General features: G+C 42.0%; 1 protein-coding gene across 24 annotated transcripts in view; it reads right to left on the reverse strand.

The window, feature by feature from the left end:
- Positions 1 to 25,897, reverse strand: part of DMD (dystrophin) — a 2,248,405-nt gene that overhangs the window by 3,923 nt on the left and 2,218,585 nt on the right. For 16 of the 24 annotated variants that reach the window (XM_070067426.1, XM_051827673.2, XM_051827679.2 and 13 more), the window contains one exon: positions 11,898 to 11,990. In XM_070067426.1, coding sequence (XP_069923527.1) covers positions 11,898 to 11,990 — 93 coding nt within the window. Of the gene's footprint in view, positions 1 to 3,193; positions 3,226 to 11,897; positions 11,991 to 25,897 lie in introns of all 24 variants that reach the window. The other 8 variants (XM_070067432.1, XM_070067428.1, XM_070067425.1 and 5 more) reach the window with 1 other exon arrangement.

The following is a 25,897-nucleotide window of genomic DNA, read 5'->3' on the forward strand; positions in this document are numbered from 1 at the left end:
TAATTATGTTTAAAAAAATCACTTTGGATTTTGGTTGAGCCTGCAAATAGAAAAACTTTGAACAAAGCATATGCACGATTCATAAAGTGGGCCAACAGTTTGGCAGCTCTCAGTGAGGAACTGAAATCATCTTTGGCTTTTCTATGCTATAAAAACCACAGGGAGACACAGTGAGTCCTTTGCTGCTCCTTAAAGCTCAGAGTACAAACATAACCGATGGCACCAGGTTGGAGAGCTTCCCTTGTATCTATTTTTGACTGCCTAGCAACCCTGGGAAATCTGCACAATTACTCATGCATAATTGAAAATGGATGAACTAACTGCAAATTTTTAATTACTAGCCATCTTAACAGCTATTAAGAAAGCCAGTAAAAACAGAACCTCAGACTCTTACAACCTGATACCTGAATATAATTCAAACCGTTTCTCATGACCCACATGTCACTATAGCACAGTCCACCTGGTGGCTAGAAAGCATGTCATAAAACATAAACAAAATAGGGAATAGCTCATTGGTTTCCTGTCAGCTTAGTGATGATCTCCAAGTGCCTTTTATGACTGTGTTAGGGGATATGGACTGCAGTTCACATAAAATGAGCATATGCACTTAGAGATTGCAGAGCCAATGGTTACTTGTATGCTTTGCAATGGTGTCCAGTAGTTACTAGCTGGAAGGAAAATTCGTGAGCCTCTCAAAGAGGCTGAAGTTCTAGGGGTACCTGCTATTTGAAAACAAGGAAAAGAGAGGTTCATTCTTCTTAATACACCAAGCACTCCTACAAAATGTTAGGTGACTTTAACCTGTTGAGATTGTCAAATTTCACAAATTAGTTCATGGGTATCCTCATGTTATAAAAATGAAGAGTTTTTAGAGTCACCTTGCCATATCTGTATTATACCTTTTGTCACTACATTTACAAATAACTGTTTGCCAGAATCAAGAGTCTATTATTTTTCATAAAGAGATTGTCATTAGTTCCCCTCCCCTCAAAAATTCTTTCACAAAATGCTATTGTAAAGAATCACAGCTCAATCCACTCGAGGTGTTTAACTGCACTGTGCATTGGATATAGAAGACAGATTTGTATCCTGGTTCCATTATCCCTGTGTGTAAGCCAGAGCGTTAACTGAGGTTATTAATTTTACCTGATAGGTTTTTTTTTTAGTCAAAATATAAGTAAAAGAAGTACTGAAAAGCAGCCAGGATTCAGGCATCTGCAATCAGCTTCAGGCACAAGTTGACACCAAAGTACGTCTATGTAAAGTATTAATTTAATCCATTTTTAAGCAAGGATTATTGAACACAAAGGCACCATGCGTTGAGCATTAGGGCACTTGTATGTTTTTCCAAGTTGGCACTAACTGCAACATATTCGTCTCACACGCCACCACTGCCTAAGGGAGCTGTTTTCCACACTGATTGGAACTGAGACTTCCTGGCAAAGATCCAAGACCTCAATAACAATCTGGCGCTCTATTTTTTTTTTTAAATACAATTCCAAAATAAATTGTTAGGATTCAGTTGGCCAAGTCAAAGCCAGAAGGTTGCAGTACAATTTGCTTATCTTTTCTTCTCTGCAATTTAACCTCTGAAAAAGAATCAGGTCTACTGTACCTTTGGAGTATTTTCCTAGCATTAAAGAAGTCATTACTGGCTTCTGGAAATTTATCTGGCAATAACGTACCTCAAGTAGTAAAGTCATCGACTGCCTATATGACTTCAATTATGTGTGCTGACTTTTCCATGAGGGAAACATGTTCTGGATAGTAAAAATTATGGTGGCACTTTCTACAAAAATTAAAGTAATTTTAAGGGGGATACTCACCATAAAAATGAACAAGAGGTCTCATATGAGGTGCAATGAGCAAGGCAAACTCTCAGGACCATTCAATGTTCCACCAATTCAGGTTTCCTCAATGTCTCCTCCCAGCCTACCAATCCCTCCCCGGGACCCCATAGCCCAAACCCTGGGAAGAGAGAACTGGTGTGGATACCCTGAAGGTTCACTGACTCCATTCAACTTGCATGGCCTCAGTGTTGGCACACTCTGCGCTAAGTTTAAGTGAATCGGTGGTCATTCTAGTGATCACTTCTCCTTAGAAGAACTCTACACCCATGCAACCTGTCTCCCAGCACAGTACATGCAATTGCCATCCCATGCGGAGAACTTAGCCCCTCCATCACAGTAAACTCTTGGTAAGGACAATCTTGTTTCACTTGGGCTGTAGTCCAGTGCTTTGTCATCCAGCCATAAATTGATTAGATCATCCAATAGTCACACAATATTCCTGGTAGCACACGGTAGAAGCAGCTTCCACTGTAAACCCCCAAATTGCATTCAGTGATAATGCTGCATCCCTACCCCTTTCAAACCACAGATAGGCATTCAGAGTAATCTGCAAGAATCTGGCACTCAGTCTTTTTACTTGATTGTTTACTGGCCTCTCTGGCTCCAAATGCCAATTTAAAAAATCTTATAAGGGCAAAGTATAGATAACTTAAATCATTTAAGTGCCATCTTCAAATCCGGGCTCTGTAATGTGGAGCCCACTGCTTACCCTCTCATTGACTGTTTCCTCTGTCAAACGAGGTTAAGAATACCTACTTAATAGGTTTGTCATGAAGAGTCCATGGCAAAAAAGATGGCAAGTGCCCAGAACAGTGTTTGGCACACAGCAAGTGCTGAAAAAATGTTAGCAAAAATGGCAAAGGAAGAGTGTAGGAACGCAGGAAAAAAGAAAACCAAAATAAAATGACTTCATCCTAGAAGACTACAAACCAAGGGCACTGACAGAAAATGCTAAGGTCCTAGAAGTGGAAGCAAGCTTGGTGACTCATCAATTACGTTCAAGGCTAAATTTATTTTGAAGATTTTGTTTGTGTTGCAAAAGGCAACAGATGATGAAGTGCAGAGTTCCAACCTAGGGACTACAAAGCATTGCCATTTTAAAGAGATTCCTGCTGCCCCCCCCCAACCCTGGTCCTGTCGTCATGGTGATGCCAAGGGCAGTGCGCATTTGAGAAATGTTCCTCATGAGCTGCAAGTGGAGAGGTGACTGCCACCCTTACATGATGATACGATGTGTAATACACACATGCGCGTGCTTGCACACAAGTCTTCCACAAACACCAAACATAGAAAGCAGGATGAGACAGACAGAAGCCGTGGCTGTGAGCCTGAATCTCACTGACCTCTCTCATTGGCTTTCCAGGGGTATTTCTTCCTTTAATAATAGAGAGAGGAAGAGACAGAGATATCAGAAAGGAAATAAAAAACATGCATAAATGTACAGTTTCATACCAGTTTTCTCCTTTTACCAAACAAATGTTGAGATGACAATTCATATATTCCCTTCTGGAAAAAAAAAAACCCAAAAGAGACATCTAGTCAAATAACCTTTACATAAACTTTAAATCAGTGTAAAACAGATAACATGATCCAGGAGACATCATTTATAGAATCCATAGAGTCCACGCAATAAAATGAATGAAGACTGGCACAGAGTAGGAATCTGACAAATTAGGCATTGTTTTCAAGGGCAACAGTAGAATTCTCTTGAGCTAAAAGTTCAGAAATCTCCGAATCTCTTCATTCTTGATTTGACAATCAATACGTTGACACATAAATAGCAGTTGGCTTTGTGTGCCAAAAGTGTGTAACCCAAATGCAAGGCAGAACACCATACAGAGGCTGCACACTGCCCTTCTGGGAGAATTTATTCTTGTTGGTAGATGGGGAGCATGTCCATAATGAGATGGGGGCATTTGAGAAAATAAAGATATGAGGGGATGAAGTCAGTGCCACGAGTGGGCGAGCCACAAAGCCCGATCCAAGAAAGAGCTTTCAACCTTCTCCTCATCTTCAACAAATACCAGGAGCCTAGGGAGTCCGTGTGTGAAGACCAGCTGGCCTTGTGTTACAGATTCCTACATCTGCATGCATGCATTTACTTTTGTAAAACATTCTGATGAACAAGTGTTGTACAATAAGACTCGTCACTGAACAGAAAATTAGAGCCTTCTGACCATATCTAGAGTGTCTTGGGCATACAATTTCCTGAAAAAAAAATGGTTTTCAATTGAATTTAGCACTAGACTACTTCCTAAGACAACCCTATATAGAATTTGAGTTTTTGGAGCAGATGAAGCAGAGCTGTGAGAGATCCTGTCATCGTATCTTCCTTCTCCTCTCACCAACCAAACTCAGGGGATCCAAGGAGACTAAAACCCCTTAAAATCAATTTGGGAACTACTAGCATAGAATGAAGATGTGTGAAACCGCAATTCCAAAAGAAACCTTTTGAAATTCAGGTTCAGGGTCCAGAACCTCTAGTATGCATTTAAAGGCTTTCTAAGTATTAATTTTTCTTTCCTCTTTCCCCTCTCCCTTCATTTCTGCCATGTGAACTGTCTTCAGTGAGTCAGACATTTCTTAGGAGTATACAAGCTGCATCTTGTCTATGTACGGGCCCGATGGTTATGATGCTCCTCCAGCCAGGGAGGAGAGAGAGAAAAACGGGTACCAGCTCCTCAGCGGCAGGTGTTACAATGGTGCATTCCTACCAGATGCCAGGAAAGGGGAGGAGAATGCCATTTGGTCCTTGATGGCTCAAATATATCCCAGTGTGAATTTCTCCTTCCTTGTGATTCCTTCAGCAAGGTATTTTTGTTTTCTGTTATATCTTATAGTCATTCTCTCTGGTAGCCGAACTGTCTCCCTACAAGGCTATACGCTCCTTGAGGGCAGGGCCCACATGTTGTTGCTCCCCGATCTGTGTATTCCCACTAAGGTGGACTGTACCTAGATACCACTGGTATCTGATAAATGCTGCTTGAACTGAATGGGTGACACAGCAGCTAGGTCACAGCCAAGGGTACCATGTTATAAGCAACTTAGCCATGAGTACTGCTACCCTTTAAATTGGTATCTTGTTCTGGATTATAACTCTAATCTATTTTTAAAACTTGACAACTTTGGAGCAGGCATTATGACACAGTAGGTCAAGCCACCGCCTACAGTGCCGGCATCCCATATGGGTACCAGTTCAAGTCCTGGCTGCTCCACTTCTGATCCAGCTCCCTAATAATGTGTTCAGGAAAGCAGTGGAAGATGGCCCAAGGGCTTGGGTCCTTGCACCGAAGTGTGAGACCTGGAGGAAGCTCTTGACTCCTGGCTTGGGACCAGCCCAACTACAGCCTTTGAGACCAGTTGGGGAGTGAACCGGCAGATGGAAGATCTCTCTCCTTTACCCCTCTCCGTCTGTCTCTCCCTGACTTTTGAATAAATAAATAAAGATTATTTAATTATTTAAAAGTTACAGAGAGAGAGGGGGAGAGATGAGAGATCTTCTGTCTTCTGGTTCACTCCCCAAATGGCCACAATGGTCAGGATTGGGCCAGGCTAAAGCCAGGGCCCTGGAAGTCCATCCATGTCTCCCACATGGGTGTAGGGGCCTGAGCACTTGGGCTATCCTCCACTGCTCTCCCAGGTGCATTAACAGGGACTGGATCAGAAGTGGAGCAGTCAGGACTTGAACCACTGTCTATATGGGATGTTGGTGTTGCAGATAGGTTAACCCACTGTGCCACAATGCTGGCCCCTCAAGTAAATAAATAAATCTTTAAAAAAAAAAGTCACAACTTTCAAGAGAGACAGTGTCAGGAATATATATGATTTAGTTTCAGAACGTAATTGTAATTACTAGAATGATTAAATCTATATATGTTAATTCTGTACCAAGCCATATGCAGTCTTCAGTATTGAGTGGTCACTGCTGAATATGCAACAGCAAATGATTTGTGTTCTGTGTCAGCTACTTCTTCAGAAACCATATTTTGTGTAAAATGGACCTCCCCAAACTTGTCAGGCCTAATCTCTTACAAATCCTCCCTGAACACTGGAGTCCCAATGTGCTTAGCAATACAGCACAAAAGAGAGGTCCTCTTTCATTGACAAGAGTTAGAAACGCACAATGCTTTCTGCTGTATTAGGAATACTTCTACACTGACAGGAGCGGCTGCTTGATTCCAACATTTTTAAAAGCTTTTGATCAATACATACATACACGCATACAAGCACCAGATAAAAGGCTTCATTTCATAAACACATTGTTTGGAAATGAGTTGGGGGGTCCAGCTGGCAGTGTGGCATGCTGAAAGGGAAGGACCACAGAGAAGGAGGAAGCGTGCTGGGGGAGTTTTGGGTCTAAATGAAGGGCTGGGGCAGGCCTAGAGTGGTCTAGGTTCCTCAGACGGCATGAACTTGAGACTATTGATTGTTGAGTCATCAGTCAGAGTCAGGACTGCTGGACATCACTGTTTCTGGGTCCCTTTACCTTCTTTTATTTTAATTCACTGACTTGAAAAAAAAGTAATGAAGAACTCATCACGTTTTAGCATTTCTGTCTGGTTACTAGTCAAAGAACATTCAAGTGGCTATATTTTAAAAACTGAAACATGCAGGCTGCTTGGTAGACATGGATATAAGTGTATAAAGTAATTTAAAAGTTATTTTGTTGAGCTGAAAGTCGATAGGCACTGAAGCCTGTGGCTATATATGTATAATGAGGCAGAATGGACAACAAAATAATTCTGTAAAGCAGGGACTGGCAAACTTTCTCTACAAATGGACAGATAGGAAATATTTTGGGTTTGGCAAGCCATAGTCTCTTGCAGTCAATTTGGAAGCTGTTAGTCCTATAGGAAGTATTTAATTCCACCACAACCATGCCCTTATAGTGAGAAAGTAACTGTAGACAACTTATAAATGAATGAGTGTAGTTGCCTTCCAATAAAACTTTATTTACTTTAAAAAAAAAAAAGAGGCAGTGGGATAGATTTGGTCCATGGGCTGTGGTTTGCGTGTTGTTACTCTGGAGAAGCAGGCAGGAAACAGGATGGTGCCCAGCAGGGAGTACATGATGCTTCTGTGGGCCTTTATTCTTTATGCTGCTCTTGCATAAAACAACAGAACAAGATTTGAATTCTAAAAGATGGCGGGTTTTACAAAGCTGTCAGCTTGGTCATTTAGGAGCGTGTGATAGAATGTACGTGTGCTTATTCGGGAGGAGGTGGTGTGAGAGGACTAGTATGGTTTGGACTGTTGGGGGTTACAATCATGAGGCACAGGCCAGTAAGCAAGAGATTGTCCAGGCAGCAGAAATACTCACATAGCACCACTAGCTGCCTTTTGGGCTGTTCTAAGAGCTTATCTCGCATCCTGTTATTTGTTAATCCGTACAAAGGGGCATCGCATTTTGGAGAGCCCAGTACCATACCACTGACTATGAAAGTGTTTCTTTCATCAATGCACAGACAGTACATACACAAATCTATTTGTCAGACCTATAAAGGATCAGAGAGTTGTGGACTAATTGCTTAAAGGGCTTCTTTTAAAACTATTTATTGTTCCTTGTCATGTAGTGTTCCTATGGAGTAATGGTGGAGATTTAGAAGGTGTCTGTGAGCAGATAATAACTTTTTATTATACTGGAATTCAACTTCTACATATACTTATGGAAACTGGCTGATGTTCAGCATTGTAACTGCACATGGAACCATTCAAATCCCACGAGTGGCTGTGAATAGTGTACTCCAGCTAGAGATTAAACAGGAAAGATGGAATCACAAAGCCAACATTGCACACACTCACACCTGGAACCCCCTGCAGTGTATGTTGCCATTATGCAGGGGAGTGCTGGCCAGCGCTTTATCACCAAACAGAGAAGCATGCAGCCTCTTTATTAATGTGGATAATAGTCTGGCAAGACTACCAAGAGAAGATCAGAAGGCTAATTTAACTTGTGGAAGTGCTGAGAGCCACATACTTAACTTCTCTGGTTTTATAGGTTAGTCCTTGTGAAAATTAAAGATAAGTATTGGGTAGTACCTTACTACGATCCAACTTTAAGTCACAACTGTAGCAAGGGATAACATGAACAAGAAAGTAATGTGCCTATGTATATACTTTTTACTTAAGAAAACCCTCCTCCCTCCCTCTCTCTTTCTCTCTCTCTCTCTCTCTCTCTCTCTCTCTCTCTCTCTCTCTTTCTTTGTGGCTTCTCCTCTATGGGCAATTATCTAGTGGGGTTAAGTAAACCACGAGGTGGCATTTAATAGCACATTTCCACTAAATGTCAGACCTCTGGCTTTGACATCTGTTTTTAGTTACTCAAACAGCTGTCTGAAACAGCTGTAGCAACAGTGAACTTGAGTTTCTGCAACAAAGCAGTAGGGACGTGGATGGCAGAGTCAGAACAGCACTATAAAGTCCTCTAAGGCATTAGCAAGGTCTTGGCAGAAACTTCGACGAGAAAAATTAAAAAATTTTTTGGAAAGATACTGCAAAAAGGAAAGGAAAACTGAGATCAGTTAGAGAAGTTGTAAACCACAGTTTAGTGCATTGCAACCAGCATTTTGTTTTTAAATGCATGAAATAGAGAAACAGCATGGAAGGTGTTGTTTCATGAAACTTGGGTTACTTATCTTTGTATGTATATGTCAGTATACACATACACGTAGTGTGTGTGTATATATATATACATATGGCATGGGTATATATATATGTGTGTGTATATAAACACACATTTATTATCTTACTGTAGTCTGTGATATAAAATGTTTCTCATGTATGAATAATGGTTAAAACAGGTTTAAAGTCATTGCTCAGTATATCAAAGATGCTAAGATGACCTTTCAAGGCTCATCCATTAGGAAGAATCTATAATCATGAAATTAAGATGCTCAAGAACTTTTTTTTTTTTTTTTTACAGGCAGAGTGGACAGTGAGAGAGAGACAGAGAGAAAGGTCTTCCTCTGTACCTTTGGTTCACCCTCCAATGGCCGCCGCACCGTGCTGATCCGGTGGCAGGAGCCAGGAGCCAGGTGCTTTTCCTGGTCTCCCATGGGGTGCAGGGCCCAAGCACCTGGGCCATCCTCCACTGCACTCCCTGGCCACAGCAGAGAGCTGGCCTGGAAGAGGGGCAACCGGGACAGCATCCGGCGCCCCAACCGGGACTAGAAGCCGGTGTGCCGGCACCGCTAGGCGGAGGATTAGCCTAGTGAGCCGCGGCGCCGGCCAAGAACTTCTTAATATCAAGCTAGCATGACTACCAATGGCAGGATGCTCCAATGACACCCAACTATCTTTCTCTCTATATATATATGTATGCCATTCTTTCAGAATGAAAAAAAAAAAAAAGCTTTTAGTTGGAAATAAAGAAGCCAGAAAACATTATTTTAAAGTGCATTGAGAATTAGCCCATTTTTACAAGGATGAAAATCCAGTTGATTTCAGATAGAAAAAGGCCTAACAAGGCCTTAGCAGGAAGCAGCAAAACAAGAAAAAATGCCAAGGTCATAGCATCACAGAAAGATTAGGTGGGTCTTCCAACCCCTCACCTATTCTTATTACATGTTTTCTGTTTATTTGATTGCTTGTTTTCCCGACCCAAACATAAGAATTTTCTCGAGTCATCATGAGGCAATTAAGTAGAAACTTAGTTAACAGAATTGGCATCAGATAAGGGCTGGGTCAGGGTGGGGGAGGGGAAGATAAGGCCTCCATATCCCAGTATTTGAGAACAGCACTTAGATGCTATTCTTCCATAAGCCCTAATTTGGTAAACACAATGCTGGCAGTGTGAGTAGAGTTTTCCGATCAGTATCCACATCACTTCAGCACGAGAGGTGCTAGCTGCAGATGCCATCTCCGAGGAGGTGCAGTCTACGCTGCCACCTCCGCACTCAGGCTTCAGGACTCTTAAGGACATGGGGAAATGCTGCAAAGGATTTTACCTGAAAGCTAACTGGAGTGGACCAGAGACCCAGCTCCAGACAGGAGGAAGCAGAGCCATGAGCCTTGCTATCACCTCTTCTCTGCTATATGTTTGTTTTGATATGGAAGACGTGCCCAGGGCCCCCAGAGAATAGGCACCAAATTCTCACCTATCAGGTCAGCAAGACACAGTTCAAGGGGCTGTGATCTCCAAGGAAAGTTCGGTGGCTAATGAGATGGGTAGTATTTGTGGGACCAAAAATCCTGGGCCTACTAGTACCCGTGTGATCTTGAAGACGACGCTTCTGCCCGAGGTTAGCCTCTTCCTAACAGGGAGTGCCTGGCATTGGCATCCATTCATGCCTCAGGCATGTCCATCGCAGCAATCATATAATTGTATTGTGATCTGAACTTCTTTGGAATCCTGACCGTAAGAACCTTGAAGGCAAGGAACTTAATTCTTTTTTGCAATTCTAGTGCCTCCACTGGTACACAGCAGATGCAAGTAAAAGCTGACAGGACAAACGAGGAGAGAGGTGAAAGCATGTATGGTCTTCTCATGTGAATGATGACATTTAGGGAGAGGAGATGCCTATGGCAGGATGGGAATGGGGGTGCTGGGGTGAGAGGGGGTTGGCTGCAGTGGAAGGCAGGTAAGATTTGTATCTTCGAATCAACACATCAGAGGTGCGCAGCAGTGACAAGATGGCTGGTGCAGACATTTAAAATTAGCTTCCCCTGACAGTTCCTTAGCAACGCTCCAGCAGAACATTACTGCTTTGAATGTGCACTGCACAACGTTCAGTTGCACATCAAATAGCTAGGAAATGGCCATTGTTAACTGACACTGAACAGAAAGAGAGGGAAAACACACCACTCAAAACACCCTCCTCGTTGCCCTCACCGAGAGGAACAAATAGCCCAGATTTTCTGCTGCCCCGCCCTCCCTGGCTGCACATTAGGAGTGCCAGTCACTGGCCACAAAGCCTTGTGCTTCTCCCTTTCGCTTCCCCAGGTTTTCCTTCTATGTGACCACAGGCCACTGCTACCATTCCTTTTACTTATTGAAGGTTGGGGGGGGAGGCGGTCAGTGTCTTTGTTTTATGTCAAGGCAATAAACCAAAATAAATAAGTGGGAGGAACAAATAACATCAGCCAAATCTCCCCTTGGAGAGCTCACGCAGGCTAGTGGGGTAAAATGCTGTGTTTGTTTGAGGGGCAAGATACGCAAAGTGAAGGCGGGGGGAGGAAGTAACATCAATGCCTTTCTTCTGGAAGCCTGTAGTCTATCGATGGAAGTGAAAAAAATACCGGCCGTCTGTGGAGATTTAATGTCTTCATATGTAAATGATGGGGTTAGCTCCAATGTGTTTATTTATTAAGATTTATTTACTTATTTGAAAGTCAGAGTTAGAGAGAGAGAGATGGCTGCAATGATCGGAGCTGGACCAGGAGCCAGGAGCTTCTTCCAGGTCTCCCACGTGGGTGTAGGGGTGCAAGCACTTGGGCCACCTTCCACTGCGTTTCCCAGGCCATTAACAGGGAGGTGGATCAGAAATAGAGCAGCCGGGTCATGAAGCGGTGTCCTTATGGGATGCCGGCACCGCAGGTGGCAGTTTTACCTGCTTGCCACAATGCTGGGCCCTAGATACGTTTCTTAAATGTAAAGGGCGGTAGATTACAAAGCAGAATACTCCCTCACCACCACTCAATAAGCATGTTCTAGGCCTCACGCAGCACACGAGAACCATATGGCCAAGGCAAAGGCACCATCAGGGCACTCCTCTCCTCACGTGCAAAAGTCACATTGTTAATTACTCTAAAGGAAAAGGGACCTCGTAATTGACTCTTCAGACGCACGTGTGAAGCAAGTGAAATTTCTCATAGATACCAGGTGGTATTTTCATCTCTGCAAATACCTTGATTGCATGCATCTTTGAATTCAAAATACTCCAAAGCAGACATTCAGTCTTAAGAGTAAAGTCTTCTCACCAGGCACCCAGAATTGCGGTGTCTCAGCACCTGCTGTCTCCCGTATGGAGAGCATACTCATCAGTTGGCTGTGGAAGCAAGTAGCCCAATCCCAGGCAGTGCGAGTCCCTGCCAGGGGCTGGAACTTACCTCTTGAGCTCGGGAAGGAGTTGTTGAGCTGTTCCATCACCTCCTCTAACCCTGTGCTTGTGTCCTGAGGAGGACTGGGGAGATCTTCCTCGCCTTGAGGAAAGTCAAAACAAACAAGAGCAAATCACATTAAGAAAACCAGAGACATACCTGGGAAAAGGGCCATGACCACCAGCACAAATGCATTGTACTTGCTCACCAATAACGTAAGTCATGAAAAACACACAAGCTTAATACTTAGGAAACAATTCTGAAAGGGACGAGTTCCACGTGGTAAATTATTATCATTAATCTCAGCGAAGAAAACAGTCTATTTAGAAGTTCTGACAAGGTTGAGAAATCCTCTGTTCTTATGGAGTGGAAACAAATGTGAAACTTTTTTCTATGTAATCAAATAATTACTGCAGACTTGTGTGTCTCCTTCATACAAAAGGAAATAAAAATGACATTTTGCATTCACTGCATGAAGGTGAGGAGGGAGTGGAGACATTTTTTCCCACTTTTCTTTGACATTTAACCAAAAATACAAACAAAACACAAGTACTTGTAAAGGCCAAAGTAATCGAAAAAATTATGTGACCTATAGAGGTTATAAAATATTAATATTCTGGTGCCAGCGCTGTGGTATGGCTGGTAGAGCTTCTGTTTGCAGTGCCAGCATCCCATATGGGCGCCAGTTTGAGTCCGGTGGCTCCACTTTGGATCCAGCAGTGGAGGATGGCCCAAGTGCTTGGGCCCCTGCCCCTGCCTGGGCGTCCTGGAAGAAGCTCCTGGCTTCGGATTGGCCCAGCTCTGGCCCTTGTGGCCCTGTAGGACATGACCCAGTGGATGGAAGACCTCTTTCTCTGTCTCTCCCTCTCTCTTGAACTCTGCCTCTCAAATAAATAAAATATTTAAAAAAAAAAATTCTAAGAACTGTTGATATAGGCTATGCAGGAGAGTATTGTTCCTTCTTTCAGTACTTTTTTTTTTTAAAGATTCATTTATTTGAAAGTCAGAGAGGGAGGGAGGAGGAGTGTGTGTGTGTGTGTGTGTGTGTGTGTGTGTGAGAGAGAGAGAGAGATCTTATATCTGCTGATTCACTCCCCAAATGGCTGCAACAGCTGGAGCTGAGCGATCCGGAGGCAGGAGCCTCTTCCAGGTCTCCCACGTGGGTGCAGGGGCCCAAGCACTTGGACCATTCTCCACTGCTTTCCCAGGCCACAACAGAGAGCTGGATCAGAAGTGGAGCAGCCAGGACGCCCATATGGGATGTCCACATTGCAGGCGGTGCTTTAACCTGCTATGCCACAATGCTGTCCTCCATAAGGTTGTTTTGAGAATTTGCTTATGTGAGGAGAAAATGATGATTTGGAAGCTAATGAGCTCAGGAATGGACGGTCTTTGCTGAGAATGAGTATGCCCTTATAGATTTGGTGGGTCTTTGTCTCTACCGTTTATTGATGTGTTAAGGAAATAGACCTCTGGGGTGGGCCTCCGACCTAGCAGTTAAGACACCTGTATCCCATAGTCAAGTGTCTGGGTTTCATTCTAAACTCTGGCTCCTGACTCTAGCTTCCTACTAATGTAGACCCTAGGAGCTTGCAGTGAGCGCTCCAGTAGCTGGGTTTGTGCTATCCATATGGGAGACTTAGAGTGAATTCCTGGCTCCTGGCTTTGGCCCTGCCTAGCTCTGACTGTTGATGGGCATTTGAGGAGTGACCCAGTGGCTTGTATTTTCTTTGTGTTTCTCAAATAAGCAAACAAGCTAATAAGAGTTAAAATAAATAGATCTAAAATGGCATTTGCAGTAAGGGAGGAGTTTCTTGGGTATAAACAAAATTAATTTGAACTTTGCACATCCTTTGAAACGAACAATCTTCCAGCAGTGAAAATAACTTCTTTTCAAGCTCTATATATTCAGCACATTATCACTTACATCTAGAACAAAACCTTGCTTCAGCAAGTCAACCATAATGAACTTGCTTCAGGACAACCTCAGGTTCACGAGTGACATGGAAATGACTGGGGACTCGGTGATGACATGAATTAAACACGCATGCGATTTCCGTTGGTCTGTGGCACTTGGATTCCCATTTATGATTACAATTCTGCATTACTGTACATTTTCAGCCTTGGACTTTAAAGCATAAGCTAAAAGAATCATTGCTAATGCTAACCATTACGACAACATCATATCCTATGTGGACATGAGGCTGCATATCATGATTAGAACAGAGGGTTAGGATCCTAGGGTAGATAAAACGCCTGTGATTCTTTGAGTCTCATGGTAACATCCCATGGTAAAGAAACCTATTTGAAATACTGAGTACAGGAGGTAAGTGCTGAAGAGTTAAGGTCCCAAAGTAGAAAAGGAAGAGATGCCATCAATCAATCAATCAATCTCTCTTCCCGTCTCTCTTCACACATACGTTTTTGCTGTTAGAAAAAAAATGAAATCCAGTATTTTTAGTTTTTTTCCTTGCAGTTTTAAACTCCTGTTTTCTCGTAAAGATGGAAAGCATGAAATACCACCAGGAGGAATAGGATCCTGACACTGCAGGGCTGATTGCATCTCTGTGCCATTACTGATGCAAATTTCTGCTGAATTGGGAAACAAGCATTTTTAATGGCAGTAGGTTCAGTTTAGTCACAGTATGCATTACAGAATAAATCAAAACCAACAGAGATACTCATGAGCATCGGTGTTAATATTTCTGACAGCTTAATTATATCATAGTGGAGCTCTAGGAACTCAATTGCACTGTGTTAAGATTCAGGTACAGTTCAATGAAATGTCTGGCATTCCTGTCCCTGAATTATTTCAAAGATCAAATTATAAAATATAAAGCTAATGATATTCCCCAGGTTCAGCTTTATACATAAACTGTCATCTCTGAGACTCAAATATGAGTGTCCAAGTGTAAATGAAAAATTGGCTTATGTATTTTCATGGAGAAATGTTAATACCAGTGGTCACTGTATCCATTCAGACATTTTTAAGCACCTATTATATCCCAAGTAGTACATACACAAATAAAGGGTAATCTTGGTTTCTATTGTTCTCAATAATCTCAAGATTTCTAGAGATGGTTTTAACACACCTATTTTTTTTGAAGATTTAATTATCTGAAAGAGCTAGAGAAAGATAGGGAGAGACAGAGAGAGAGCTCTTCTATCCACTGGTTCACTCCCCAGATGGCCGCAGTGGCCAAGACTGAGCCAGGAGCCAGGAGTTTCATCTGGATTTCACATAGTGGTAGCATATGGGCCCATCTGCTGCTGCTCTTCGCAGGCCATTCGCAGGGAGCTGGATCAGAAGTGGAGCAGCCAGGACTCTAACTGGTGTCTATCTGGGATGCTAGCATCACAGGTGGCAGCTTTCTTGCTATGCCACAACACTGGCCCCTTAACATGTTTTTCTTTTTGAAATAAAGTATTTAGAGGCTGGCGCTGTGGTGTAGTGGGCTAAGCCTCAGCCTGTGATGCCAGAATCCAATATGGGCACCGGTTTGAGTTCCAGCTGCTCCTCTTCCAATCCAGCTCTCTGCTGTAGGCTGGGAAAACAGTAGGTAGCCCAAGTGCTTGGGCCCCTGCACACACATGGGAGACCTGGAAGAAACTCCTGGCTTTGGATCGGCCCAAATCTGGCCATTGAAGCCATGTGGGGAATGAACCAGTGGATGGGAGACCTCTCTCTTTACTTCTCTCTGTAATTCTATCTCTCAAATAAATAAATAAAATCTTTCAAAAAAGGGGGAGGGGGTCACTGAAGTTCAAAACTATATATATTTATTTTCATCTACTTAAAAGGCAGAGTGGCAGAGAGCAAGTGAGACCTATCTTTTATCCACTGGTTCACTCCCCCAACGCCCACAATAGCTGGGGCTGGGCCAAGGCCAGGTCAAAGCCAGGAGCCTCAAACTCCATCTGGGATTCCCAAGTGAATCAACTCACTGAAAAAAAAAGTTCATTGTCTATTAATTTCAATTAGATTATACTTGAGAAGTTAAAACAGCTAAATGAAAATTTTAGTTAAAGGAACACCATTGTGTTATTTGATACTGGGCCAGAATCTATGGTTAAAAAAAAACCATGGAAATTTAACCAACTTAAGCCACAGAAATTTAAAACCAATAAAATTTATTTATTCAAATATTGACCAAAAGCTAGCTATATGCCAGGCACTGTTCTGGGTGCTGGGGTAATAGCAATAAATGAACAAAACACCCGGTCTCCATGCAATTCAAATTCTTATGTAGGCACACAGGCTTTACAAATAAACATGTAAGTTGCATAGGTGTGTCAGTTAACAATAAACATTCCATGGAGAAGGTTAGTTAGCAAGGTTAGCAAGGGGCAAGGAGGAAGAATCTTCAGAAGGGGGCGTCCAGAAGTCTTCATTGAGCAAAGTCTTCAAGGACTGGAGGGTGTGAGCTGTGCAGGTATGTGAGGGAAGAGTGCTTTAGACCGAGGGAACAGCAAATGCAAAGACTCTGAATGAGCAGTGTGACCTGGTCTGCTCAAAATATAGCAAGACACAGGAGTGACTGAGGTTTGGGAGGAGTGTACTTCCTTGGCCCAGTTATTTGGACTTGGTCATGTGAGCTACTTAGGACAATGGGATGTCAGCATATATGACATGAACAGAGTCCTATAATGTTCTCAAGTGTTGATTGTGCCCACCTGTGCTTCTGTGGCTACGAGGCACATGGCCCAGGTAGCCTGCTGGCCCAAGGCAGGTGAGAGATATATGGAACAGAACTCAATTCAGCTCACAACCTGGATTCAAGTTGATCTGAACTCCAGCAAAAGTCCAGCCAACTCATAGATGCATGAACGAGAAATACACAACTTAAAGATTATGTAGTTGTTACATAGCAAGTTGATTGACATACTGTTTTTAAGACATCAAACCAGCAAGAGACCAAAATTTACTGGTTGTCTAATCATACACTGTGTCACGACAATATAATAGGAAACCTCAAAATGTACCTGGCTAAAAATACCAGTGACCACAAGCATCCCTACCAAAACACCTCCTCTCTCACTTACTCGATAAGAAAATACTTACTGGGGCCCACGTGTTCACAGAAAGGACTTGGCCAGGCTACACCACTAGATTTACTTTGTGTTCAAATAGCTTGTTGTTAGCGGTTGAGAGATGATAAACGTAGCTAATGGCCATATTTTTCTTAGGAAGGTAATTTTTATTAACTGCTGAGTAGATCTACATTTTCTGTGTGGTTAAGGTGCCATTGTCAGGAGGAAAATGAAGGCTTCGTTGTCCACAGAAGTACTGGGTGAACAGATCACAAACTAACATAGTGTGATAATTACTATGAAAGCCTGTGATTTTTTTTTATTTGAAAGGCACAGGGATCTGCCATCTGCTAGCTCACTCCCCAGATGCCCGCAATAGCCAGCGTTTGGCCAGGTACCAGGAACTCAGTCTGGGTCTCCCATGTTGGGGTAGGGACCCAGCCACTTGAGCCATCACCATTATGTCGCAGGGTGCACATTAGAGAAGCTTGAATGGGGAGCAGAGCCAGGACCCAAACTCAGCACTCCTATAGAGGATTCAGGAATCCCAAGGTATCTTAACTGCTACGTCAAATGTCTTCCCTTGAAAGCATATTAAAATATAAGAACTACTTTTTAAATCCAGAATTTGGGAATCAAAAGGACATTTATATCTGGAAGTAGTAGGAGCTGAAGGGGGGAAAACAGCAGGTGCAGGGGCTGAGAAGCTGCGACTGATGTATTTAAGAGTGAATCTAAGCAGTGGAGGAAATGGTGGAAATGACGCTATGGAAAGACCACAGGGAAATTGCTGAGAGAGAGGTACAAAAGCAGATCATGCACAGAATCTGATTAGGTTCCCATGGAAAACAGTGGAATCTGAATTCTGTCCAAAAGGCTTTTAGGAGCCAGTGCAGTGTTGTGAGAATGTGATAAAGTTCATTTTAGTCTGCAAAATACTGCCTTTAACAGCAACAGATGCAAGTGACTGGTCGGATTGCACTGCTGTACTGGAATTGAGAGAAGGAAATTAAAAAGATGGGAACTGGTGGGTCATATGGTAGGTCTATTTTTAAACTGCTAAGGAATCTTCATACTGTCTTTCATAATGGTTGTACCAACTTAACTTCCCATCAACTATGTATCAGGTTACCTTTTCTCTACATCCTCACCAGCATTTGTTGCTTTTTAATTTTTGGATGATAACCATTCTAATGGGTGAAATGATAACTCACTGCAGGTTTTATGTGCACTTCCCTGATGGCTAGTGATCCTGAGCATTTTTTCATGTATCTACTAGCCATCCATATTTCTGATTTTGAAAAATGTTTATTCATATCCTTTGTCTATTTCTTAACAAGATTGTTTTGTTGTTAAATTGCTTGAACTCCTGATCTATTTTTGGCATTAGACCTTTACAGATGCATAGTTTGCAAATATTTTCCCCATTCTGTCAGTTATCTCTGTTAATTGTTTCCTTTGCTGTGCAGAAGCTTCTTAGGTTAACATAATCCCATCTGTCTACTTTTGCTTTTACTCTCTGTGCTTTTGGAGTCTTGTCCATAGGGTCATCGTTTAAAGCCACTGTCTTGTTGTTTCTTCTGTTTTTCCTTTAGTAGCAGTATATTTTCCAATCTTACATTTAGATCCTTGGTCCATTGTGAGTTGATGCATTGTATAGGATGTAAGATGGGGTCTTGTTTCAAACTTCTGTGTGTAGAAATCCAATTTTCCCAGCGCCATTTATAGAAAAGACTGCTGTTTGTACAGGGAGTGTTTCTAGCACAGTTGTCAATGATAAGTAGATTGTACATGCATGGATTTATTTCTGGGGTTTCTATCTGTTCTATTGGTCCACATGTCTATTTGTATGCCAGCACTATGCTGTTTTGGTTGTAATAGCTCTGTAATCTGTCTTTTTAAAAGCAGGAGCCACTAACTTCATCCTGGTCTCCACCATGGGTGGGATGGGCCCAAGTGCATGTGCCTTGATGGGCACATTTAGCAGAAAGCTGGATCAGAAGCAGCGTAGCTGGGACTTGGACTGGCACTCTAATAGGGATGGTGTTGCAAGCAGCAGCTCAACCTGCTATGTCACAACGCTGGCCCCTGTAATGTGTCTTGAAATCTATCTGATATTGTGATGCCTCTGACTTTATAAATTATTTATTTGTTTAACTGAAAGACTATGGAGGCCGGGAGGGGAAGAGAATGAGAATGAGAGTATCTTCCATCCATAGGATCACTCCCGAAATGGCCACAACGGCTAGCGCTGGGCCAGGCTGAAGCCAGGAGCCTCATGCAGATCTCTCACTTGGGTAGCAGGGGCCCAAGCATTTGGGTCATCCTCCACTGCCCTCCCAGGCACGTTCCAGGGAGCTGGATCGGAAGTAGAGCAGCTGGGAATCAAACCAGCGCCCATATGGGATGCTGGCACTATTGATGGTGCCTTAACCTGCGCCACAGCATCAGCCCCTCTTAGTTTTTATCATTATTATTATTATTTTAAAAAAATTTTAAAAAGATTTTATTTATGAGAGGTAGAGTTACAGACAGTGAGAGGGAGAGACAGAGAGAAAGGTCTTCCATCCGTTGGTTCATGCCCCAAATGGCTGCAATGGCAGGAACTGTGCTGATCTGAAGCCAGGAGCTTCTTCCTGGTCTCCCATGCAGGTGCAGGGGCCCAAGGACTTGGGCTGTCTTCTACTGCTTTCCCAGGCCATAGCAAAGAGCTGGATTAGAAAATGAGCAGGCGAGACTAGAACCGGCACCCATATGGGAGGCCGGCGCCACAGGCGCAGGATTAACCTACTGTGCCACAGCACCGGCCCCTATTATTATTATTATTATTTTCTTTCTTTATTTGAAAGACAGAGTTACAAAGAGGCAGAGACAGATCATCCAACCACTGGTTCAGTCCCCAAATGTCTGCAATAGCCACAGCTGAGTTGATCAGAAGCCAGGAGCTTCTTCCAGGTCTCCCACATGGGTGGAGGGGCCCAGGGACTTGGACCATCTTCAGCTTTCTCAGGCCATAGCAGAGAGACAGATCAGAAGTGGAGCAGCCGGGAATTTTACCCACTTTGCCACAGTGCCAGCCCTTCTGACTTTGTTTCTATTGTTCAAGATTGCTTTTGCTATTTCTAAGCTCTGTGAAGAATGTCATTGATATTTTGATGGGGACTGTGTTGACTTTGTAAATTGCTTTGAAAAGCATGAACATTTTGAGAATACTCTTCCAATCCATGAACATGGGGGATTTTTACATTTTTTTCTGCCCTTTTCTTGGGTTAGTGTTTTGTAATCATCATGATTACATGATCGTGATTATATGATATCACATCCTTGGTCATATATATCCCAAGGTATTTAACTTTTTTTTTTTTTTTGACAGGCAGAGTGGACAGTGAGAGAGAGACAGAGAGAAAGGTCTTCCTTTGCCGTTGGTTCACCCCCCAGTGGCCGCCGCGGCTGGTGTGCTGCGGCTGGCGCACCACGCTGATCCGAAGGCAGGAGCCAGGTGCTTCTCCTGGTCTCCCATGGGGTGCAGGGCCCAAGCACTTGGGCCATCCTCCACTGCACTCCCTGGCCACAGCAGAGAGCTGGCCTGGAAGAGGGGCAACTGGGACAGAATCCGGTGCCCCGACCGGGACTAGAACCCGGTATGCCGCCGCTGCAAGGTGGAGGATTAGCCTAGTGAGCCACGGCGCTGGCCAAGGTATTTAACTTTTAAAAAGCTATTATGAACGAGACCGTTCTTATACATTCTTTCTCAGCAAGACAATTATTGATGTGTTAAAATGTTAATAATGTTTTTGTGCTTGTTTTCTATCATACAATTTTGCTAAATACTCTAATTGCTTCTGAATGGAGTCTTTTGGGTCCTTATATTTAGAATCACATCATCTGCAAGCAGAGATGATTTGATTTGATCCTTTCCAATTTGTATATCCTTTATTCCTTTCTCTTGAAAAATGAGTGGCTAAAACTTCTGTAACTATATTGAAAAAGAGTGGCAAGGGTGGACATCCTTGTCTGGGTGGAACCTTCTTAGTGGACATGCCTCCAGTTTCTCCTCATTCAATATGGTGCTGGCTGTGGCCTTGTCATATATAGTATATTGTGGTGAGGTATGTTCCTTTTAACCCTAATTTGCCTAAGGTTTTTCATAATGAAATGATTTTGTATTTTATCAAATGCTTTCTCTGCATCAACTGAGATAATCTTAGGATTTTTATCCTTGATTATGTTGTGACATACACATTTACTGACTTGTATAGAAGAGACATCCTGCATTCTTGGAATAAATTACACTTGGTCAGGGTGGAAGATCTCTTTGGTGCGTTGTTGGATTCAATTTGCTAGTATTGAGGATCTTTGCACATATTTTCATCAGGGACGTTGGTCTATAGTTTTCTTCTTTTGTTGTATCCATATCTGGTTGTGGAATTCAGGTAATGCTTCATAGTAGGAATCTAGAAGGGTTTTCGCCCTTTCAATTGTTCAGAATAGTTTGAGAAGAGTTAGTGTTAGTTCTTTCTTAAAAGTCTTACTGGTCTATTCAGGCTGTCTATGTCTTCATGATTCAAGTTTGGAGAGATACGTGTTTCTAGAAATCAATCCATTTCTTCTAGGTTTTCCAATTTATGGACATATAGCTGTTTGTAATAGTTCCTAACGATTCCTTGTATTTCTGTGGTATCAGTTGTAATATCTCTTTCTCATTTCTGATTTTTATTTATTCGAGTCTTCTCTTTACTTTCGTGGTAGGTCTGGCTAATGATTTATAAATTTTTGTATATTTTTAAAAAACTAATCCTTTCATTAATCTTAGGTATTTTAAAATTTTTTTCTCTGATTTTTATGTCTTTCCTTCTAATTTTGGGTTTGGTTCTTTAATTTTTTAGGAAGTTAATACCATCTCATTTTTCTGATGTAAGAATTTATTGCTATAAACCTTCCTCTTGTTGCATCCCATACATTTTCATATATTATGTTTCCATTTTTATTATTTTCAAGGGATTTTTTTCAATTTCTCTTGATTTCTTCAATGATCCATTGTTCATTCAGGGTCATATATTTTTGAAGTTTCTTTTGTTGTTAATTTCCAGCTTTATTCCACTATGGTTAGAAAAAATATATGCTATGACTTAAGTGGTTTTTTTTTTTGTTTGTTGAGACTTGCTTTATGGTTTAGTAGATTGTCTGTCCTAGAGAATATTATGTGCAGATGACAAGAATGTGTATTCTGCCAACTGTGCAATGGAACATTCTGAAAATGTCTATTATGTCCATTTGGCTTATAATATAGGTTGACTGTTGTCTATTGATTTTTTTTTGTCTCACTGACCTGTCCATTGATGAAAGTTTCGTACTGAAGCTCCTCAGTATTATTTTATTGGGGGCTATGTATCTCTTTGGATCTACTGTTTTATAAAACCAGGTACTCTGGCATTTGGTGAATATACATTTACAATAGTCAGATCTTCTTAAATTGATCCTTAGGTCATTATATTGTGACCATGCCTTAGAGTTTGTTTTAAGTATAGCTACGTCTACTCATTTTTTATTTCCATTTGCATGGAATATCTTTATTGGTGAAGTTTCTTGTAGGCAGCAACTGAAGACAATCCTGACATGATTTCAGACTTTTTTGAAGGAATGATATGCCATCTGACTGACTGCTCTCTCAATAATGGGTCTACTTGCTTAAAAAATTATTTGAGCCAGAAGCCATAGTGCTGATACAGAACAGACACAATAATCTTTACTCCTGTGATTCTGTCTGGCTTTTCTTTAAATAAAAAAAAAGGATCTGTGTGCAGGAAAATGATTATGCACAAACAGGCACATAATTATTCTTCTCTGAATTGCTAACTTGATGTGTTATTACCTCACTACTTGTATCTCCCCTGCTTTTCTCCCATTTTTTCAGAAGAAAAAAATACCATGATTATCTAGCACCTGATAATTAGCTTTAACTTTTTTACACTATAAATTCGGGCAGATGCTTACATTTTTATATACAGATGCTGTGCATAAGTTTAATACGCTATGGAGTACATTGGTGATAATGAGGAGGATGAGCTGGTTCGTTTTTAAGGGGGTGAGATCTAATGAAATTAGTAGCTAAATGTGTTAATGTGTGAATTGTTCCATATCTATACAAGAATGTATTGTGCTTGAATTCTAAAACATTAATTCAATAAATGCCTTACTGAGTGTTTGGATACAGGGTACTCAAATAGGAAAGAAAAGGAACAAGACTTAGGTCCTGTCCTTAGAGTTTAAGTTCTATAGACATTCTAGGGTGAAGCAATAAATACTAATAACTGTTTATAATCTAGAATAAATTATAAGATGTAATGCATGATTGAGTTCCAAAGGACGACTCACTGGTGAAAAGAAAGGATGGGATGTTTTAGGTTAAGAGAACATTGTGCTCAAGGCTAAGAAAGCCCAGGAGAAGGAGCCTGGCTTTTAGGAGCTGGAAAATGCTCAAGGAGAGGAATAATCTGATACACTCTAAATGGTAGGCGAGTAATTGGAAATATCTGAAGACAGACCAAGGATAGATCTAGTAAGAGTATTCATATTATTTGTTCTGGTGGTACATGAGGGCTATATTTTGGCAGAAGCACCTGAGTGGTAGAGTTTTCTTCTTTTTATAAAAGGCACAACAAACTGACTTTTGTGATTGGAATGGAAGGAGTGCCCAGGGAGAGGGATTGTGAGGAAACCAGCATGTCACCTCTGTGGTGATGCTGTGTTAAATATGGAATGCAAATCCAAAGTGAGAAACATTCTCCAAAACATTCGTCCTAACCCCTTCTACAACGTCAGTGTTCTATGTTAAAGGAGACTGCTGAAAACTGTTGAAATACTTACTTAAGGTATGCTAGGCTGATCTTCTGTATATTAAGATAATCGAAAATGAATCTTGACGTGAATGGAGGGGGAGAGGGAGTGGGAAGGGGGGGGTTGTGGGTGGGAGGGACGGTATGGGGGGGGAAGCCATTGTAACACATGAGTCGTACTTTGGAAATTTATATTCATTAAATAAAAGATAAAAAAAAAAAAAGGAGACTGCTGAGAGCATCTTTCATTTTCAAAGTGTTTTAGGTGTGAAGTGTCACGGGTTAGCAAAATATACTATACACAAACATAAGCACAAATGTGTAAATACATTAACATTGGTGTTGATATGAATACGTTCAATATAAATAAGCGTAATACATTTAACAACACACAAATTATAATTTTTACATAAGTTTCAAATTATTCTAAATAAGAAGCTAGGGAACCATTACTTTATAAGCCTTTTTAAAAAATAGGGTAAGGCATCATTTAATATTTTTAAGTAAAGAAAAATAAAATTCTCAACAAGTAATCTGGTGGAAGAGCAGGAGCCATTAGACATGAGTGGTTAGGGACTCATGGCTTGTATGGAGGGCTCAGGAAGACAAATGTTACATTTTATTGGAAGAGACAAATAGAAAGTAAGAGTCACTAGCACACTGTCCCAACACCATGTGCGTAGAACACATATGGCATGCAGAGAACTAACAGCACACCTGTCCCTCAGTACCCTAGGGGATTTGCTTCCGGGACCTACCAAAATCTTGGGATTCCCAGGCCCCTATACCAAGTGGCATTATATTTGCATATAACCTAAGCACAACCTCCTGTCTACCTTAAATCATCTCTAGATTACTTACAATACAATGTGAATAGTTGCTATACTGTGCTATTCAGGGAATAATGAACAAACAACACCAGCACACACAGGACCCGCAAATGCAGAGCCGACTGCAGCTCGACTCTTTAGACAGATCCCCTGGTATGATTGCTCCCATAATTCACTTAAAAGAAAATCACTGGGGTTTGTGTATTTTTAAAAAATGCAGCTGTCTATCCAGAAAATAATTCAAATCTCAAAGCACAGAGACACACAGTGCATTGCTTTAAACACTTTGTGTGCATCCTTTAAGAAAATAGCTGTTTCTTCCTTCTTGAAGGAAGCTGGTGTATGCAGTTCAAAAAGGACAGAGGCACCTTGGACTGGAATCCTGTCTTTGGGAGAACACACTTAACAACAGTCTATCCATTTTATATTGGCAAGTGATCCTTTAGCTTAACTCGGCCCCCCAGAACACAGCACTTCTACCCTTGCCTTCAGTCCGGCCACCATTTTCCTGGTTCCACAAATCAGCAGGATCATAGGCTGATGTGTACTTTAATTTGGGTGCTTAAAGAGGGCATGCTGCCTCTTCCCCAGAGTTGACAGCCTAAATTATTAATGCGCCTGAGCACCCAGGGCTCTGAGTCTCCCTGCTAAAATATGCAACTTAGCTTCACAGGCTTTACTTGGAAAAAGGAGAGATCCTGCAGTAGGATGACAACAGAGGTACTGAAACCTCGTTGTTTTGGAAATTTATAGGCTTTTCAAAGGCAGCCGATATTTTGTCGTGCGCTGCACTATCACTGACGGTCCCAGTAGTCCATGAGCCATATTCAGATCTCATGTGGGAAGAGAGAAGCCGACACATCGATTGCCCCAAGTCACTGAGGTGCAATCAAGTCAGGAAAACAACCTCCAGCATTTCGTCTTTCTTCTCAGAAGAACCGAAAGCTAGCTCGCCTCCAAGTTCTGACTTCCTCCGGGGGGGGGGGGGGGGGGCTATTCCCTCTTCCAGGTTGTTGAACTTCATCAGACTGACTGCAACCGTCTTCTCTCCCTCTCTGGCCTCACAAATGCTCAGAGCCCTCATCCAGCTTCCTCAACCTCGTGTCCATCCACAGTCCTGATCACTGCGAGGGCATTGCCACTCTGGCCGTCGCGACCCTGTGACCTGCATCCTCTCTGTCCAGTTTTCAGCTCTTCACTGGCAAGCGACATCTGTGATAAAGTTTGCTGACCCGCCAGCATAATACTCATACCTTGGACCTTTCCTTTCTGTGTTACCAACCTGACTCTATTCTCATAATCCAGTCCCGGG

Source organism: Oryctolagus cuniculus, chromosome X (assembly GCF_964237555.1).
Source record: "Oryctolagus cuniculus chromosome X, mOryCun1.1, whole genome shotgun sequence".
Lineage (NCBI taxonomy): Eukaryota > Metazoa > Chordata > Mammalia > Lagomorpha > Leporidae > Oryctolagus > Oryctolagus cuniculus.